Source organism: Hyla sarda, chromosome 2 (genome assembly GCF_029499605.1).
Source record: "Hyla sarda isolate aHylSar1 chromosome 2, aHylSar1.hap1, whole genome shotgun sequence".
NCBI classification, from domain to species: domain Eukaryota; kingdom Metazoa; phylum Chordata; class Amphibia; order Anura; family Hylidae; genus Hyla; species Hyla sarda.
Window position 1 is genome coordinate 156405662 of NC_079190.1, and position 20564 is coordinate 156426225.

Sequence of the window (20564 nt, forward strand, 5' to 3'; positions counted from 1 at the left end):
AAATCACAGTTTCAAGGTATTTAGATCGCATGGGGGGATAATACTCACTTTTCCTGCCCCAACTGGTCCAATTATAGCCACCAATTCCCCAGGTCTCACACTAAAGGAAATATTTTGGAGAGTTGGCATTTCCAACATCTGGGAAAAAGGAAAAACAAAAAAAGATATACACTGCTCAATAAAATAAAGGGAACACTAAGATAACACATCCTAGATCTGAAATGAACTCATCGTATGAAATACTTTTGTCTTTACATAATTTTTGTGTGATTTTGTTATCAGCACATTTAACTATCAATGTAAATCAAATTTATCAACCCATGGAGAGTGACACTCAAAAGCAAAGTGGAAAACCACTCTACAGGCTGATCCAACTTTGATGTAATGTCCTTAAAACAAGTCAAAATGAGGCTCAGTAGTGTGTGTGGCCTCCACGTGCCCATATGACCTCCCTACAATGCCTGGGCATGCTCCTGATGAGGTGGTGGATGGTCTCCTAAGGGATGTCCTCCCAGACCTGGACTAAAGTATCCGCCAACTACTGGACAGTCTGTAGTGCAAAGTGGCATTGGTGGATGAAGTGAGACGGCAGAACATTGCGGGCGGCAGAACATTCTCCATGGCGTCTCCAGACTGTCATGTCTGTCACTTGTGCACAGTGTGAACCTGCTTTCATCTGTGAAGAGCACAAGGCGCCAGTGGCGAATTTGCCAATCTTGGTGTTCTCTGGCAAATGCCAAACATCCTGCACGGTGTTGGGTGGTAAGCACAACCCCCCACCTGTGGACGTCGGGTCCTCATGCCACCCTCATGGAGTCCGTTTCTGACCGTGTGAGTGGACACATGCACATTTGTGGCCTTCTGGAGGTCATTTTGCAGGCTCTGGCAGTGCTCCTCCTGCTCCTCCTTGCACAAAGTCGGAGGTCGCGGTCCTGCTGCTGGGTCTTTGTCCTCCTAAGGCCTCCTCCACATCTCCTGATGTACTGGCCTGTCTCCTGGTAGCACCTCCATGCTCTGGACACTACACTGACAGACACAGCAAACCTTCTTGCCACAGCTCGCATTGATGTACCATCCTGGATGAGCTGCACTACCTGAGCCACTTATGTGGGTGGTAGACTCCGTCTCATGATATCACTAGAGTGAAAGCACCGGCAGCATTCAAAAGTGACCAAAACATCAGCCAGGAAGCATAGGAACTGAGAAGTGGCCTGTGGTCACCACCTGCAGAACCACTGTTTTATTGGGGGTGTCTTGCTAATTGCCTATCATTTCCACCTGTTGTCTGTTCCATTTGCCCAACAGCATGTGAAATTTATTGTCAGTCAGTGTTGCTTCCTGAGTGGACAGTGTGATTTCACAGAAGTGTGATTGACTTGGAGTTACATTGTGTTTAAGTGTTCTCTTAACTGTAAAGTAGGTTCTGTTGAAAACACAACTGAGCCTTCCATCAGAGGTATGCCTTCGGTGTAATTTCTGACCTATACCTCTGATCCTTTGATGCATGCACCAGTGTATAGCCAACAGCGGCTTATGATGCCCATAGGCTTACCTTATGTAAAAATGTATGTGCAGCAGACCATATATTTTTGCATAGTAAAATAAGGTATACTAACATATACCTGAGCGATGGATGCAAAATGGGGATCTATGAATTTTTTTTTTTTTTTTTTATGAACCACTAGGTTCTATTTCTACCTATTCTAGAACATTTTCGCAAATTACATTTGCTTAATTAGGCCACAATGTAAGAACAGCTTTGAAAATACCAAATGTCAGTACTAAAAGCGGTGTTAAATTAATTTGATGTTTTAAAATAACATGCAGCATTTCTACCATAAAAATACCTTTTCATTACTTTGCTTCTATGTTTCCTTTTTATGCAGCTGTTAATCCATACTGGCAGGGCAGGGTCTAGAAAGAATCAGTCGCCTTTCCCTCTGGAATCTGGCAATATAGTCCAGTCTTACTTAGCCTGCAGAAGCTTTCCCCTAAGCTTTACTGCCATGCTACTGAAGAGACTTGGTTCTTCCCTGACAAGCAGGGATTTCTATAGGCTGCTCTACAGTACGCAGAAAAACACCATGCAGAGACCTGGTTGTGTGGAGAGTGACTGAGAATGTGTATCCACAGCACTCAGCTCAGTAGGTGGTAGTGGTCATGGCTCTACACTTGAAATACCATGTGGCACAATAGTACATGAGTAAACATCACAGTTTTTTATTGGATCATTTTTAACAGCATGTAAATGGAAAGCCTCGTTATTTTTTAGGATTCATACAATGAATATGATATTTAATAGTGGGGCTACCCCTTAAAAACTGAAACATTAAACCTACATTTACAACTATTACTTTATTGTTCCAATGCATTTGAAATGGAAACTAGAACTGATTTACAAATTGCCTAGATCCAACACGAACAATTGTGTCTGCATCTCCTTCTCATCTCAATAGTAAATGACTAAAAACAAACCATATGTAGTCTGATTCTGAAGTCATACTCCCATCCTCTTGTCTATATTTTATTGGCATACTTTAATAGATTAGCACAAATTAAGGGATAGGTGATAGAGAAATGGACTGTAGGATCTGAAGCACTGTAGGTCTACACAAAGTTTACTGCAGAGAAAGAGAGTATTTTTAAATCAAAATCACTTGCAAGCTTGCTTAATTTTTCAGTTCAGGTGCAGTCTAGCAACACCTTTGCTAATGTGTATTTAGCTTTTAAAGCTCTATATCATGTTCAGAGATGAAGCCATGGGCAGATCGAGAGATAAAACAATTAATGACTCTTAGCTAATGGCTATTTACAAAGTTATAAAAGCATGTTTTCCTTTCAAGCTCAAGAGTCATAGAGGTGCTGCTAAGCTGCAGAATGCCTTCTCCCTCCCCCACCTTATGCTGCTCTCCATGATCGATATAAACAGTTTGGTTTCCAGCATTTAGCCCTATACATCAATCCTACAGGGAAGGTAGGGGTAAGAGAGGAGGTGTGCATGGTCTCTATGACTCTAAAAATCAGCCATCAGCTGAAAGACAGGCATTATTTATTGTATCTCCTATCAACTATTGGCCCAAATGTACAGTTTTGAGCACAATATAGCGCTGGCAAGTTCACTTTGAGGAAGAATAAAAAGCTTAGTTCAACTTCAAAAACGTAGTGTTAAAAAGGTCAAACTGAGCAGCAGAATAACAGAACCTAGTGGTACATAACAAATTGAATTCATTTTTTCTGATCTTTACAGAGAACTGTGGATCCAAGCACTAACCACTAACCAGACACTAACAATGTACCTGTCACATGAACTTAAGACTAAGGTAAGCCTAACTATGAACTAGAGACTAAGAACAGCAAAAACAAAAAAACAGTAGATGGCAGCAACTAAACAAAAACAAAATGCTAAGGCCTATGGAAATTTCTCGAGCTAATGTTCATGACTTAAATAAGGGGAAATTACACAGTTCTCTTTCTGTCGCCAAAGGCACTTAATAAACAGGGCCAAAAACACTATGAAAAACTTGTTTGCTGCTTTTCATACACCAAATTCTATTGCAAATATGTAATATAAAAAGTTTCTTCATTGCTCAATGGTTCATCTGTATAATACACAAAGGAGCTGGATCCTCCTAAGAGAACTGCAGCATTTCTCCCTTCTGACAAACAGAGGAGTATCCAGACTGAGGCGAACCCTTCTATTACAGCCATATGACATAACGGAATATAAAAAGACAACCGATTAAAGCTTCCAAAAATGCTTCTTTTATGTTTCTAACAGTCTTTCAAATCCCAATGCAACAGATATTCACTAAAGGAGATATGAGAAGAGGCAAATGCAGTATCTCCCATAAGTGAGTCCACCCCTCACATTTTTGTAAATATTTTATTATGTCTTTTTATGTGACAACACTAAGGAAATGACACTTTGCTACAATGTAAAGTAGTGAGTGCACAGCCTGTATAACAATCTTTATTGTGGCTGCCCCTAAAACTAACTCAACATACAGCCATTAATATCTAAACATTGTCAACAAAAGTCAGTAAACTCTTAAGTGTCCAAATTGAGCCCTATCAGCCATTTCCCTCCCAGTTTTCATTTGACTCATTAGTGTTACAAGGTCTCAGGTGTAAATGGGGAGCAGGTGTCTTAAATTTGGTGTTATCGCTCTCTAGCACAGGTTATTGGAAGTTCAACATGGCACCTCATTGCAAAGAACTCTCTGATGATTTGAAAAAAAAAAAAGAATTGTTGCTCTACATAAAGATGGCCTAAACTATAAGAAAATCGCCAAGTTCCTGAAGCTAGGCTGTAGTACAGTGGACAAGACCATACAGTGATTTCACAGGACAGGTTCAACTTAGAACAGGCCTCGCCATAGTCGACCAAAGAAGTTGAGTGCACATACTCAGCATCATATCCAGAGGTTGACTTTGGAAAAGACATACGAGTGTTGCCAGCATTGCTGCAGAGGATGAAGGGGTGGGGGATCAGCCTGTCAGTGCTTAGACCATATGCCACACACTGTATTAAACTGGTTTGCAGCTATATTGTCCCAGAATAAAGTCTCCTCTAAAGAAGAAGCACAAGAAAGCCAGCAAACAGTTTGCTAAAGACAACCAGGCTAAGGAAATGGATTACTGAAGCCATGTCCTGTGGTCCAATGAGACCAAGAAACTTATTTGGTTCAGATGGTGTCAAGCATGTGTAGCAGCAACCAGGTGAGGTGTACAAAAACAAGTGTGTCTTACCTACAGTCAAGCAAAGAGGTGGGAGTGTCATGGGGCTGCAAGACTGCTGCTGGCACTGGGGAGATGCAGTTCAATGAGGGAACCATGACTGCAGACATGTACTGTGACACACTGAGGCAGAGCATGATCCCCTACTATTGGAGACTGAGCCGCAGGGCAGTATTCCAATGTGATAAGCCCAAAGCCCAAAAGGTCTCTAATATCCACCAGCTCTGTAATATCGACATGGAAGAGGACTCCAGTGACAACCAGTGAAGCTATGGTGAACTCCATGCCCAAGAGGCTTAATTAAGGCAGTGCTGGAAAATAATGGTGTCATAACAAAATATTGACACTTTGGGCCAAATTTGGAATTTTTTTTACTAAGGGTTGTATTCACCTTTGTTGCCAAGGTTTAGAAATTAAAAGGAGTAGTTCGGCGCGCACTTTTCTCATTTTATCCCGTCCGGGCTGCAAAATAAAATAAACTAAACTTTCTCTTACCTGCCAACGAGCCCCCGAAGCTCCGGTACAGGTGTTCGGTCCCCGGGCTGTATTCCTCTTACTTCCTTTTAGCCCAGTACGTCACACGGAGCTTCAGCCTATCACCAGCCGATAGGCAGAAGCTCCGTGTGACGTGCCGGTCTAACAGGAAGTAAGAAGTATACAGCCCGGGGACCGAACACCTGTACCGGAGTGTACCGGAGCTCGTTGGCAGGTAAGAGAAAGTTTGTTTTATTTTATTTTGCAGCCCGGACGTGATAAAATGAAAAAAGTGCGCGCCGGACTACTCCTTTAATGGCTGTGTGTTGTGTTCTTTTGAGGGGCCACAACATTATACACTGTTATACAAGCTGTGTACTCACTACTTTACATTGTAAGGGTAGGGTCGGTCACATGTGCTGTATTTTGCAGCATATTTGCTGCTGTATATTTTCCTACCCATTGAAGTCAATGGGCCTCATTTACTAAGCTGAAGCCGACCAGTTTTTGTCTGTTTTTTTTTAGTCTGAGACATGTCTGCGCCAGTGTGCGACAGTGTGCACCTGAAAAATCCCACAAACCCGGCGTGGCTGGCCAAAAAGGGGCGTGGTTTCACAACCCGACCGATTTACTATGGAATTCACAGAAAATCCTGTGGGTAAATGGCTGGAAATATCGACCTAGAAAAAGCTGGTCAGAACATGTTCCCAACTTTTCCCAATAGTGAATAGAGAGGAATCCTGCATGTCTGAAACAACTTTTCCCACTAGTAAAAACCCGAAACTCTTAGTAAATGAGACCCAATAAGTAGCTAAATCAGCAGCATATTTTGCTGCCTATTGACCTCAATGGGTAGAAATATACTCAACAGCAAATATGCAGCAAAATATGTCACGTACCCTAAAAGAGTGTCATTTCTTCATTGTTGTCACATGAAAAGATATAAGAAAGTATTTATCAACCATTTTGGCATGTACTCATGTGAGATACTGTATATGCTAAGCAGCACTGTAAATAAATGCACATTTTATGAAGTAGAATGAATTTTATGCACTTTGAACTATTAGAAAAACATTTTTTTTTTAAATGTTGGTGCAAAAATAACAATTTAGGTTTAATTAAATTGTTTCAGTAATTTCCTAAATCTTACATCTGCAATCATACATCTGTACTCCATGCAGTTTTGACAGATAGTTATTATGTGACAAATAATGTCCCTTGCTGAGTATCTACAGTTCACTTTGAAACAATCTCCAAATGAAGAAGGGATAGCATGCAGTCTGTAGATATGCTGCCTTTGTACCTATGCTAGTTGTCTATCCAATTTTACACATTATAATGCGGCTAATTCTTAAGTTGTGTGAAGAAAACAGCTTATAATGATTAACCTTCTTAGGACATTGTCCTTTAGGGGGTTAATCTTTTTAGTTGAGGTTATTGTATGACAAAGTCCATTTCCACCTTGAGGACACAACCACTAATTTTTGCATTTTTGTTTTTCCTCCACGCATTTAAGACGCATAACTCATTTATTTTTCCATCCACAGAGCCATGTGAGGGCATGTTTTTTGTGCAACCAATTGTACTTCGTAAAAACCCCTCATTCATTTGACAATAAAATGTACAGTGTAAAGAAAAAAAACGTATTACTTGGTGGGGGAACATTGAAAATAAAATTCAATTCTGCAACTGTTGGGAGGGGGGTTGTTTTTATACTTTATGGTAAAACTGACATGTTTTCTTTTTTTCTGTGGGTCAATACAATTAAAATGATACCGTACTACATAAAAATAAAAAATAAACTCATAAAATTTTAACAAAATAAGTATGTTTAAAATCGCTCCATTTTGCCCCTATAACTTTCTAATGCTTCCGTATCCGGGGTTGTATGAAGGGTAATTTTTTGCACTGTAATCTGTAATTTTTATTAGTTTGACTTTTGCATATATATATATATATATATATATATATATATATATATACACACATATATATATATATATGTGACTTTTTGATTACTTTCTATTAAATTTTTCTGGGATGTGAACAAAAAGCTGAAATTTGGGACTTTTTGCGTTTACATTGTTCACCTTACAGTAACATTAGATTTTAATATTTGGGACATTTACACATGTATGTTTGTTTTATTTTTTTACACTTTTTTTATGGGAAAAGGAGGGATTGAAATTTTTATTGGAGGAGAGGCTTATTCACTATTAAAAAACTGTAGTTTTTTTCTTTTTTTAACTATAAATTTTACTTTATATGACACTATAGTGGACTATCTATTCTATCATTAGATTGCTATTATTGATCACTGCTATCCATATGTATAGCAGTGATCAGTAATGTCAGCGATCAACTTCTCTGGTCTGCTAGAAGGCAGACAAGAGGGGTAGAACGTCTGAACCGCTGGGAGGCTAGTAAGGGGACCTACGGCGGCCATTATGACTTAAAGGAGTACTCCAGTGCAAAATAACTTATCCCCTATCCAAAGGATAGGGGATAAGTTATTGATCTTGAGGGGTCCGAGCGCAGGATGGGGCAACGGCAGTATGCAGGAAGTGAAGTTTTGTCCCCAGCAGAAAGCCGTGGCAGACACTCCCCCTCCATGTATCTCTATGGGGTACATGGAGGGGGTGTATCAGCCACCGCGTCATGCGGGGACGGAACGCCCCCTTTCCTGTACATTGTCGCGGCCCCGTACCGAAGATCGGGGGGGCCCCCAGCGCTCGGACCCTCCGCGATCTATAACTTATCCCCTATCCTTCTGATAGGGGATAAGTTATTTTGCACTATAGATGTCCTTTAATCTAACCCCTGCGATAATGCCACAGATTGTCTGATGAGTGTCCCCGAGCCCCAATAATGAAGCAGATGCTGTGATCAGTATTTATCACAGCATCTGAAGGGTTAATGTGCGATCAATGATGCCTGCTATTATCGACGGGTCCCTAGCTGCTGACATGATGCAAGAGCAACTCCTGTGCTTGCTTCATATACATGACGTAGATGTACGTCCTAGTACGTTAAGTACCAGCGCACCAGGACATACATTTTACTCCCAATGGGGAGATTTATCAAACCCTGTGGAGAGGAAGAGCGGTGCAGTTGGCTATGGCAACCAACCAGATCACTTCTCTAATTTCTCACAGGTCTCTTTAAACATAATAGAAGTAATCTACATGGTTGCCATGGGCAACTGTGGCCCCATTCCCCTACAAAGGTTTGATGAATCTTCCCCACTGTTCTTAATGAGTTAATGTTGCTGTTCCCACAAAATAACTTAACACAGCCATTTCATTCTTAACCTTGGCAACAAAAGTGAGTAAACCCTTACGTGCAAATGTCCAAATTGGGCTCAAAGTGTCATTTTTTTCCAGCACTGCCTTAAGCCTCTTAGCATGTGAAGCTCTGGTAAACTCCATGGGCGTCACTCGAGTTCTCTTCCACTCCTCTATGACAACATCCCAGAGCTGGTAGATACAAGATACCTTGTGCTCCTCAACCTTAGATGATTTGAGGATGCCCCACAGATGATCAATAGAGTTTAGGTCTGGAAACATACTTGGCCAATCCATGACCTTTACCCTCAGCTTCTTTCTTTAGCAAGGCAGTGGTCATCTTTGAGATGTGTTTGGGGTTATTATCATGTTGGAATACTGTCCTGTGGTCCAGTCTCGGCAGGAAGGAGATCATGCTCTGCTTTAGTATGTGACAGTACATGTTGACATTTATGGTTCTGTCAAAGAACTGTAGCTCCCCAGTGCCAGCAGCACTTATGCTGCCCCAGACCATACCCTTTAGACAAAGATGAAGTGGTATCCAGCTTACAGTAAATTATCTGTTAAAAAGTTGAGATTTTTATTAAAGTGAACCGGTCATGTGATTTTACTATATATAATGAGTGGCAACACAATATATTTGGTACAGTCTTCTTGCTCACCATCATTGGGAGATGTTTCTGCCCACAGGGATGGGGAAGATATGTAGTTAGAAAGTCTCCCTTGCCAGCCCCGTAAGTAGTCCCTGGGCAGGGAGCAATACTTACCTAGTCCCGCTGCCCTGGTTGTAATCACGCCCCCTCAGCCTGACTGAGAGCCCAGCCAGGGCCCGCATCATCGCTCTACTCCGTCAGCTTAGGGAGCAGAGTGGTGACATGGGCTGCCAATCACGCTGAGTGGGAGTGATAACAGCAGGGCAGCGGGCTTAGGTAAGTATACTTCCCTGCCCAGAGACAACTTACGGGGGCCGTGAGCAAAGACTTTCTAACTTCATATCCTCACCATCCATGCAGGCAGGCAGAAACATCTCCAGGGGATGGTGAAGAAGAAGATTTTACCATATATATGGGTTTCCATGCATTATATATGGTAAAATCTCATGACAGGTTCCCCTTTATTCATGTTAAAATCTGAACCCAAAAATTACATATCACGAAAAAGTGAAACTCTTGATGCATTTCAAACTAAAAATAGCTATTAATCATGGCATAATTGCCATAATTAAGAGTTATTTTTAGCTCAAAACGCATCTCCGTTTCACCTTACTTTTAAGTTACATCATTTTTTAAGATTTTTAATGGATTAAGTAAAGTTTTGCCTTTTTAAGTGATTAAAAACCCATAGAATTGCATTTAAAAAAAAGAATAATAATTGTGTGTGTATATATATATATATATTGCTGTTGTTGTTGTTTTTTTGTTTCATGAACAGGTAAACCAGAAATGGAGCAGGAAAATTCTATGCTTGTTATGTACTTTAGGAGAAGTTACATTTGAACAAATTTTTCCCTAGTATACCCAAGATCTGTTTCTTACCGTGTCCCAGTAACAAGTCAGATTTTGAATTTGAACTAACAGATCTTTCTCATTTTCCTCTGGCCGCTGTACTGCTGGTTTTGAAATTTCATCAAGTAATAAAAAGTTCTGAAATTGAATAAATAAAACATATAAAAATGTATTTAAATTTGGATTTACCTTATTTATTTGTCTCCTGTCTCCCACTGAAATCTATGGGAGTGTTCTTCCTCCATTGTGAAAAAAAACTATATATGTGTGCGACGATCCGTCTTGGAGATTAGCTCTGGGATCGTCCTGGACCACGCCACAGGATGCGTTTCTTCTCAATAAACCAGCAAACAAACGCTTATAATGCAAATCTGGCACCTTGCCAGTTTTATTAGACAGGTTGCAGGGAAAGAAATAAACAAAAAGCAGGAACAAAACAAAATCCTAGACCGTCTGGTCACTGACTAAACAGATCAGCTTGTCCTGACTAACAACCACTGAGCTTCCCTCAGCCGGTTAAACATATGTCCCCTGCAACCTTCTACTCACAATTCATGTCACTCTCTTTGAGCCACTCATAGCTCAGGCTGTGTACTCCTCAGCAGGCTCCGTCTCTTCCCTACGGCCCACATGCTGTCTCCTAGGAAGAGCCCACATTAGACAGTCTCCATCTCATATACACCTCCCTTCCCTCCTGCCTCATTACTTAAGAAGCAGGTGAGCTTCTGCAGGGTGAGCCAAGGAAATACACCCTTTCCTTGCCACACTGCCAATATATATTATAAATATGATATATTACACACACACACACACACACACACACACAGTCATGGCCGTAAATTATGGCACCCTGAAATTTTTCTAGAAAATGAAGTATTTCTCACAGAAAAGGATTGCAGTAACACATGTTTCTCTATACACATGTTTATTCCCTTTGTGTGTATTGGAACTAAACCAAAAAAGGGAGGAAAAAAAGCAAATTGGACATAATGTCACCAAACTCCAAAAATGGGCTGGACAAAATTATTGGCACCCTTAAAATTATATTTCTTTGCATACCCTTTGGAAAAAATAACTCAAATCAGTCGCTTCCTATAACCATCAATAAGCTTCTTACACCTCGCAGGTGGAATATTGGACCACTCTTCCTTTGCAAACTTCTCCAGGTCTCTCTTATTGGAAGGGCGCCTTTTCCCAACAGCAATTTTAAGATCTCTCCACAGGTGTTTAATGGGATTTAGATCTGGACTCATTGATGGCCACTTCAGAACTCTTCAGCGCTTTGTTGCCATCCATTTATGGGTGCTTTTTGACGTATGTTTGGGGTCATGGTCCTGCTGGAAGACCCAATATCTCGGACGAAAACCCAGCTTTCTGACACTGGGATGTACAGTGCAACCCAAAATACATTGGTAATCCTCAGATTTCATGATGCCTTGCACACATTCAAGGCACCCAGTGCCAGAGGCAGCAAAACATCCCCAAAACATCATTGAACCTCCACCATATTTCACTGTAGGTACGGTGTTCTTTTCTTTGTAGGCCTCATTCTGTTTTCGGTAAACCGTAGAATCATGTGCTGTACCAAAAAGCTCTATCTTGGTCTCATCTGTCCACAAGACAGGATTTTGGCTTACTCAGGTTCATTTTGGCAAAATGTAGTCTTGTTTTTTATTTCTCTGTGGCAGCAGTGGGGGTCCTCCTGGGTCTCCTGCCATAGCATTTCATTTCATTTAACCCCTTAAGGACCAAGCGTTTCTCTGTTTTTGCACTTTCGTTTTTTCCGCCTTACATTTTAAAAATCATAACCCTTTCAATGTTGCACCTAAAAATCCAGATGTGGGCTTATTTTTTGCACCACCAATTCTACTTTGTAATGACATCAGTCATTTTACCCAAAAATCTACGGCGAAACGGAGAAGAAAAAAATCATTGTGTGACAAAATTGAAGTAAAAACACCATTTTGTAAATGTTTCTACGCAGTAAATTTTTTGGTAAAAATGACACTATCTTTATTCTGTAGGTCCATAAGATTAAAATGATACCCTACTTATAGGTTTGATTTTGTCGTACTTCTGGAAAAAAATCATAACTACATGCAGGAAAATTTATACATTTAAAATTGTCCTATTCAGACCTCTTTAACTTTTTTATTTTTCCACGTACGGGGCGTTTTGAGGGCTCATTTTTTGCGCCATGATCTGAAGTTTGTCTTCATCGGACTTTTTGATAGCGTATTTTTGGCCACTTTTTATATCATAAAAAAGGAATAAAAAGCGATTTTGGACTTTGGAATTTTTTTTGCGTGTACGCCATTGACCGTGCAGTTAAATTAACAATATATTTTTATAGTTCGTCAATACCACATACCGTATATACTCGAGTATAAGCCGACCCGAGCATAAGCCGAGACCCCTAATTTCAACCCAAAATCCCAGGAAAAGTTATTGACTCGAGTATAAGCCTAGGGTGGGAAATACCTCATCCCCCCCTGTCATCATCCAGACCCATCATTAACATCCTCATAATCATCCCCTTGTCATCATCCCACCCATCCCCCCTTCATCATCCCCTTATCATCCCACACATCCCCCCTTCATCATCCCCTTGTCATCATCCCACACATCCCCCCTTCATCATCCCCTTGTCATCATCCCACACATCCCCCCTTCATCATCCCCTTATCATCCCCCCTTCATCATCCCCTTATCATCCCACACATCCCCCCTTCATCATCCCCTTATCATCCCACACATCCCCCCTTCATCATCCCCTTATCATCCCACACCCCCCCTTCATCATCCCCACACCCCCCCTTCATCATCCTCTTCTCATCATTCGCCCTCAGTGGTCTTCAACCTGCGGACCTCCAGAGGTTTCAAAACTACAACTCCCAGCAAGCCCGGGCAGCCATCGGCTGTCCGGGCTTGCTGGGAGTTGTAGTTTTGAAACCTCCGGAGGTCCGCAGGTTGAAGACCACTGCGGCCTTCAACATCATCCAGCCCCCTCTCACCCCCTTTAGTTCTCACCTCCGCTCGGCGCTGGTCCGGTCCTGCAGGGCTGTCCGGTGGGGAGGTGGTCCGGGCTGCTATCTTCACCGGGGGCGCCTCTTCTCCGCGCTTCCGGCCCGGAATAGAGGCGTTGCCTTGACAATGACGCAGGAGTACGTTGGCAATGAACGCACCTCTGCGTCGTTGTCACGGCAACGTGACTATTCTGAGGCCGGGCCCGAAGCGCTTAGAAGAGGCCTCCCCGGTGAAGATAGCAGGACGGAACCAGTATCCCACCGGACAGTCCTGCAGGACCGGACCAGCGCCGAGCGGAGGTGAGTACTCAGAACTAAAGGGGGTGAGAGGGGGCTGGATGATGTTGAAGGCCGCAGTGGTCTTCAACCTGCGGACCTCCGGAGGTTTCAAAACTCCAACTCCCAGCAAGCCCGGACAGCCGATGGCTGCCCGGGCTTGCTGGGAGTTGTAGTTTTGAAACCTCTGGAGGTCCGCAGGTTGAAGACCACTGCGGGTGGGGGAGTTCACTCGAGTATAAGCCGAGGGGGGTGTTTTCAGCACGAAAAATCGTGCTGAAAAACTCGGCTTATACTCGAGTATATACGGTATGTTTATTTTTATTATGTTTATATATTTTTTTATATGGAATTTGGGAAAAGGGGGGGTGATTTAAACTTTCAATAAGGAAAGGGTTAACGTGTGTGTTTTTACTTTTTTTTTTTTGTCCACTTAGGGGACTTTTAGGAGGAATCATTTGATTCCTCATATAGAACAATGGGATTACATACAATCCCATTGATCAGTGTGCTCTGCGCTCGATTGATAAAGCCTGGCCCAGCCAGACTTTATCATTCTGAGCGCCGGAGCCGCCGCAGCAGGAGAGGTAAGCCCTCAGGCTACCTTAGCAGTGGACGAGAGATGGACTTGTAACCTTGAGATTGTGATATTTTTCCACAATTTTGGTTCTCAGACAGTCCTAAAACAGTTCTCTTCTCCTCTTTCTGTTGTCCATACTTAGTGTGGCACACACAGACACATAATGCAAAGAAGTGAACTTCTCTCCTTTTTATTTGCTTTCAGGTGTGATTTTTATATTGCCCACACCTGTTACTTGCCCCAGGTGAGTTTAAAGGGGCATCACATGCTTGAAACAATCTTATTTTTCCCACAATGTTGAAAGGGTGCCAATAATTTTGTCCAGCTCATTTTTGGAGTTTGGTGTGGCATTATGTCCAATTTGCTTTTTTTCCTCCCTTTTTTGGCTTAGTTTCAATACACACAAAGGGAATAAACAGGTGTATAGCAAAAACATGTGTTACTGCAATTCTTTTCTGTGAGAAATACTTCATTTTCTTGAAAAAATTTCAGGGGTGCCAACATTTACGGCCATGACTAACTATATATTTTACACACACACACACACATATATACATATACATATACACACACACACACATATATATATATATATACCACTGGGTATATGTTTCGTCGCATCACTTTGCATGGCAAAGTATAGTAGACTATGCTTTGGAATTCAGTGGAAAATAAAGGTATGTATGCTGGCCTAGAACATGCCATAAAACACTCTTCGTATATGCTATGTGCATTTGGGACTATGGACATGTCAGCTGAAGAAAAACTATTCTTAGATGTTTTATATATACTCAGTTATAATGTTATCTTAATAAATGCATTAACTTTAATGTAACCTGTCCTGGTCACCCATAGGAAGTAAAAAGTTAAGTTTCCTTTTCCTTTCAGCTGCACATTGCCATCTTAGCACTTCAGTAACCTCTTTGTCCTCCAAATGCCATCTAATGTACTGCGTAAATCATCAGCTCAGCACAGTGCCAGCCCATTCGGTCCAGTGCACTATGTCATGGTATAACAAAGAGGAGTATGTACTATGCTGTGATTGGCCAGATAAGCAAGAGGAAGTCCATGTATGTGTTCTACTGGCAAACAACCCAGTTCAGGCTCCCTGAAATGTATAGAATGAGAAATAAAGGACTTTCACAGCAATACTAGTCAGAGTACTAAAATGACCTTGTCACCACTGGAGAATTATTCTAAAAAAAACTATTAAGTCATCAATATATCTAGTGAAATGTCTGGAACATTTTAAGCACTGTGTGAGTCTCAGTGTTAAACCATATATCAATGGAAGTCTTCCCAAAAATGACTGTGCATGTTTACGTATCCAGTAACAACACAGAGAAGATACATACTGATGCACAATCATTTTAATTGAATCGCTTCCAACCATGAATGCCTTTGACCTTGATTACACCAAGGTTGTAGTATTAAGACAAAATATAATGAAATCCCAGAGATATACTCCCAACAAATACTTATATGTGTAGTGTATTAACAGAGAAAATAGATGAGAACAGAAAGAAATTGCTCCTTGGCCTGGCCTTGTTTATAAAGACACTTCTAATTGAAATGTGATACAGATAATCCACATTGGAATTTAGAAGCAAGGCTGCGATTAAACTGAAGGAAACTAGGCGTTTTCTTAGGTCTTACATTTCTTTTACATAATTCCATAGTCAGACTCTGCCTCATGACTTTTTCGTATTTGCATAGATCTAAAATGTCTCAAAGTCGATTAGTAAAACTTAAATGAAACATTTTATTCTTTTACAAGACCAACGAAAGTTAAATTTCATGCCATGTTATTTGAACATGACAATAAGGTTTTAATTCTAACTTTTCATTTTTATCTATGATTATATATAATATTGGGTATGAAGAACACATTGGGGGATATTTATCAAAGGATTTAGACAGTTTTTCCTGTCTAAATTTGTTGCACAGAAAGTCGCAGTCTAAATATGTGCGACTTTTTTGCGACTTTTGCTCTAGAGGATTTTTAGAATATGATGCATTCTAGTCTATTTTAGACTGAAATGCATTGGAAAATGCATTGGTGCTGAATTTATCAAAAGCGACTTTTCAGCGACAAGTCGCATCGGCTGAAAGTACGCTGAAATGTCAGACCATGTTGGAGCAGGTTTAAATATAGACTGAAGCATAGCAACACTAAATTTTAAAACCAATAACAGACACTGCCCCCTAACTAGTTTCGCTCACTAAGAGCTTCATCAGATGTAAATGCATGTGACATGCATTTCCCTCTGATGAAGCTCCTAGTGAGCGAAACTAACAAAAAAAAATAAAAATTTCTTTCTAGGTTTATTTGCCGTTTGAAAAACCCACCACTAGGGGTCTCCCTACACGTCCTGGCCGAAACGCTCTTATAAATTTCGGAGTCATGCTTCCCTGGCATGAGTCCGAAATCTCATGCTGCGGCCGGGACAAGTGACATGTACGGCACGCTCCTGAATGGCCAGCCACATCATCAGGCTCCGCCCCTAAGGAGAGCAAACACGCGCTGGCCAAATGTCAGTGTAGTGCAGCTCTGCTGATAGAGAAGTATCGGGTCTACCTTATCCTAGCCTGTTCGAGCTCTTTAATAGAAAAACAAATTTTGAGGTAAGTTAGTCAGTTTACATTGCACAGGGCCATATATATGTATGTAGATCAGTGTTTCTCAAAAAGGGTGCCTTCAGATGGGAGTTGTAGTTTTGCAACAGCTGGAGGCACCATGGTTGGGAAACACTGATCTATATATCGCAGCATAGAGGAAGAAGGGTAGAAGTGAGCCCAGGTAAACTTCAGATGACGTCGCACCTGCCATGCTGACATTAGGGGGTTTTGCCAGTGTTGCTCTAATATTTATGGCATGCGTTAGTTGCACCCACCAATGTAGCCATCAGATTTTTAAAGGGGTACTCCAGCCCTAAGACATCTTATCCCCTATCCAAAGAATGGGGGATAAGATGCCTCATCGCGGGGGCCCCACCACTGTGGACCCCCCCCCACAATCTTTCACGCACCACCCCGCTATCATCAGCCTCCGGAGCGAACATCGCTCCGGGTCTGATGAATCACGATCACGGGGCCGGAGTATTGTGACGTCACCGCCCCCGAGTGATATCACGCTCTGCCCCTCTCAATGCAATCCTATGGGAAGGGGTGTGACAGCCACCACAACCCCTCCCATAGGCTTGCATTGAGGAGCCATGACGTCATGATACTCTGGCCCCGTGATCGTGATTCATCAGACCCGGAGCGATGTTCACTCCAAAGGCTGATGATAGCGGGGTACTGCATGAAAGATTGCGGGGGGTCCCCAGCGGTGGGACTCCCACGATCAGGCATCTTATCTTCCATCCTTTGGATAAGGGATAAGATTTCTTAAGGCCGGAGTACCCCTTTAATTGCAGTTATTGAATACAAAGCTAGAGATGGATGTGAAAAAAGGAGAAGTCTCAGACTTTCCTTTATAAATGCGCTTTAGGTTACATTCGGACGACCGGATTCACATCGTATTTTACGCTGCGGATCCGCTGCTGAAGGACCCCTACAGGGAGCCTCAGATGTGCCTGCTCGGAACAGCAATCCCCCGCTACAAGCAGATACACTGCTGCGATGTGCAAGTCGCCTTGCATGCACAGTGTACTCACACACATCGCGGCCACTCCCCCTGCTCCCTGACCTAGGCCGAGAGCAGCCGCAATGTGCGAGTATACTGCGCATGCGCACGGCGACTCGTAGATCACAGTGCGTCTGCTCAAAGTGGCGGATTGCCGCTCCAAGCAGGCACATCTAAGGCACCCTGTAGGGGTCCTTCGGCAGCAGATCCGCAGTGTAAAATATGCTGTGGATCCGCTCGTCTGAACGTACCCATTCTCATGAACTGTTATTGGCTTTGAATTCAATAAACCTGAATGTGTGAACACAGCCTTAGGGGTCCTTTAAACTAGTGCCGATTAACTTGCACACACTCTGTCAGTGCTTTTATCAGGCAGTTATCTAACCATGTAAAATGATCCTAAGACAATTATAAAAGGTTTAAATTTACTTACCGAAATTTTTTCTTTCCATGAGTCCTGAGGCAGCACACTAAGGGTTAATATCTTTCCTTTTCCTACTGGACAGAAGTAACTCATTAATTAATTGATTAATTAATCACACCACTACACCCTAGCCACACCTGGATACTGAACCTCCCCTATGGCATAAAACCCCCAAAAAATCATGGACACACTGTGTTGTATGCAGCAATAAATCATTTTAATAGGGTGGGAAACTTGTGCTGCCTCGGGACTCATGGAAAGAAAAAATTTCGGTAAGTAAATTTAAACCTTCCATTTCGTCCCTCGGCAGCACACTGAGGGATATAGAAAGCAATATGAACTAAAGAGGGGGGGATCAAGACGTTGCCATTTCCAGCACTTGTCTGCCAAAGGACGCCTCCTTGCCAGCCATGAGATCCAGCTTGTAATGGTGGATGAAGGTATCCGCAGATGACCACGTAGCAGCTCGGCAGATTTGAACCAACGAAACTTTTGCTAGATTCGCCCAGGAGGTAGACATAGCTCTGGTCGAGTGTGCATGAACATTGATAGGGCATTCTTTGCCCAAGGTAGAATAACAAAAATAAATGACATCTTTGATCCATCTTGCAAGTGATGCTTTAGAGGCTGGTTTTCCTCTATTAGGGCCCCAAAACTGAAGGAAAAGAGCATTAGACAGCCTAAAGGACTGTGTTTTATTCAAGTAACACAAGACCCGCTCTCTTGACGTCCAATGTATGCAATGTTGATTGATGGTCATCTTCTGGATGAGGAAAAAAAATCAGGAAGACATATTTCTTGATTGAGATTCTCTATTGAACAGACCTTAGGCCTGAAAGATGGATCCAGGCCAAAAACTAAACAGTCCTGAAGAATTCTTAAATATGGAGTTTGGATAGACAAAGCCTGGAGTTCTAATACTCTTTTCGCTGAGGTTATTGCGACAAGAAAAAGAACCTTCCAAGAAAGAAATTTGATCTCCGCTTGCTCCAAAGGCTCAAAGGGATGTGACATAAGAGATTTGAGAACAGATGGTAAATCCCAAGAAGGAATAGGCGGATTCACTGTAGGTCTGAGGTTTGAAATTGCTTTAAAAAACTTTTTTACTAAGGGATTGTTTGACAATGAACCTTGCAAAAAATCATTTATCGCTGAAAATTCAACTCTGATGGTATTTGGTTTAAGACCTTTATCAAAGCCTTCCTTAAGAAATTGAAGGACTTGCAAGATGTCTGGGACTGAGATCCGATGAACTGTCCACCAAGCTTGGAAAGTTTTTACTATTCTAGCATACAGTTTAAGTGTAGAAGGCTTCCATGCAGCAGATAATAGAGCAATTAGATCTTCTGAAAGACCCTGAGAGGCAAGGGTCAACCTCTCAGGAGCCAGGCTGTGAGTCTCAATTTGTCCAAGGCTGGGCGATACAGGCCCTCCTGCAGAAGAAGGTCCGGTTGGAATGGAAGCTCCCAATGACAGCCTCTCGAAAGTCTTAATGCGAGCTGGAACCACGCCCTCCTTGGCCAGAATGGCAGAATTGCTAACACTTTGGCTTTGTCTTGCTTGATCTTGATTATAGTAGAAATATGCAGCATTTGATGGTAGGTTCTGCATAGACCCCTGCTTAGCAGATATAGTCACCCAGCATAAATAGATCAAATAATAGAACAACAAAAGGGTATGTGTGTTCAGGGTGTGCTTAAAACGTCCGGAAGCTGCGTCAGACGCCGAGACCTCGCCATACCAGGCGGTAAGAGCCGGAGTTCACGGCTCCCTGAGCTACTTGCAGGCTGGTGCATCGCCCGCTGTCCATACTACAGAACCGTGAGTAGCAAGGGAAAGGGTTCACATACCTTTCCTTATTCTTCCCACAGGGCGAGTACCGAACGGACTTGTGCCTGTCCCGTTTTTGTTTTTACAGGTCCAAAGACGGCGCTCCTGAAAAGTTTAGAAGTGGCTACAGCAGACTGATGTTTGTGACTTGTGCAATCTTTTTCCATACAGGTTTAGGGATTACATCCCCATATGCCACGATATAGATATATATTATATATTGTTTATGGAATGTTGCCAATTTCACTTTTGTGGTTGTACACATAATATTTTATAATAAGTGATACTAAGTGATTTATAATAAGTGATATAAATAAGTGATACTGTAATTAAACCTCCCTGATGACACCTCATCATACATCGAGGTAGAAACGCGTTGGTGCTTTTTTTGAGTTTAACTTGCTCACATAGGTCCCACACTGGGTTGGTGAGTTAGTGTTGATTATTGTAAGACTAGCCCTATCGGTGCTGGGTTGACAATACCTGACCGACTCAAGGGCTAGCGTATATACCGCAATTGTACATACATTATTTCCAAACCTTATTTTGGTGATATTTTAACAAAAACATTAAAAGTTACATTTTAAGCACATCCTGAACACGCATACCCTTTTGTTGTTCTATTTGCTTGATCTTGAGCAGTATTCAAGGGATCATTGGAAAGGGCAGGAACGCATACAGAAACTTGTTGCTCCATGAAAATGATAGGCCGTCTAGATGGTCTGGGTGGTCTTTACGATAAATGGAGCAAAATTGGGGAAGTTTGCGATTAGCTCTGGTACCCATAACGTCCATCTCTG

General features: G+C 42.0%; 1 protein-coding gene across 4 annotated transcripts in view; it reads right to left on the reverse strand.

Moving 5' to 3' along the window:
• ABCC4 (ATP binding cassette subfamily C member 4) overlaps window positions 1-20564 on the reverse strand; it is a 371576-nt gene that overhangs the window by 284030 nt on the left and 66982 nt on the right. For all 4 annotated transcript variants that reach the window (XM_056555595.1, XM_056555592.1, XM_056555593.1 and 1 more), the window contains exons 9-10: window positions 10031-10138; window positions 49-138 (exon numbers count right to left, since the gene is read on the reverse strand). In XM_056555595.1, coding sequence (XP_056411570.1) covers window positions 49-138; window positions 10031-10138 — 198 coding nt within the window. The remainder of the gene's footprint in view (window positions 1-48; window positions 139-10030; window positions 10139-20564) is intronic.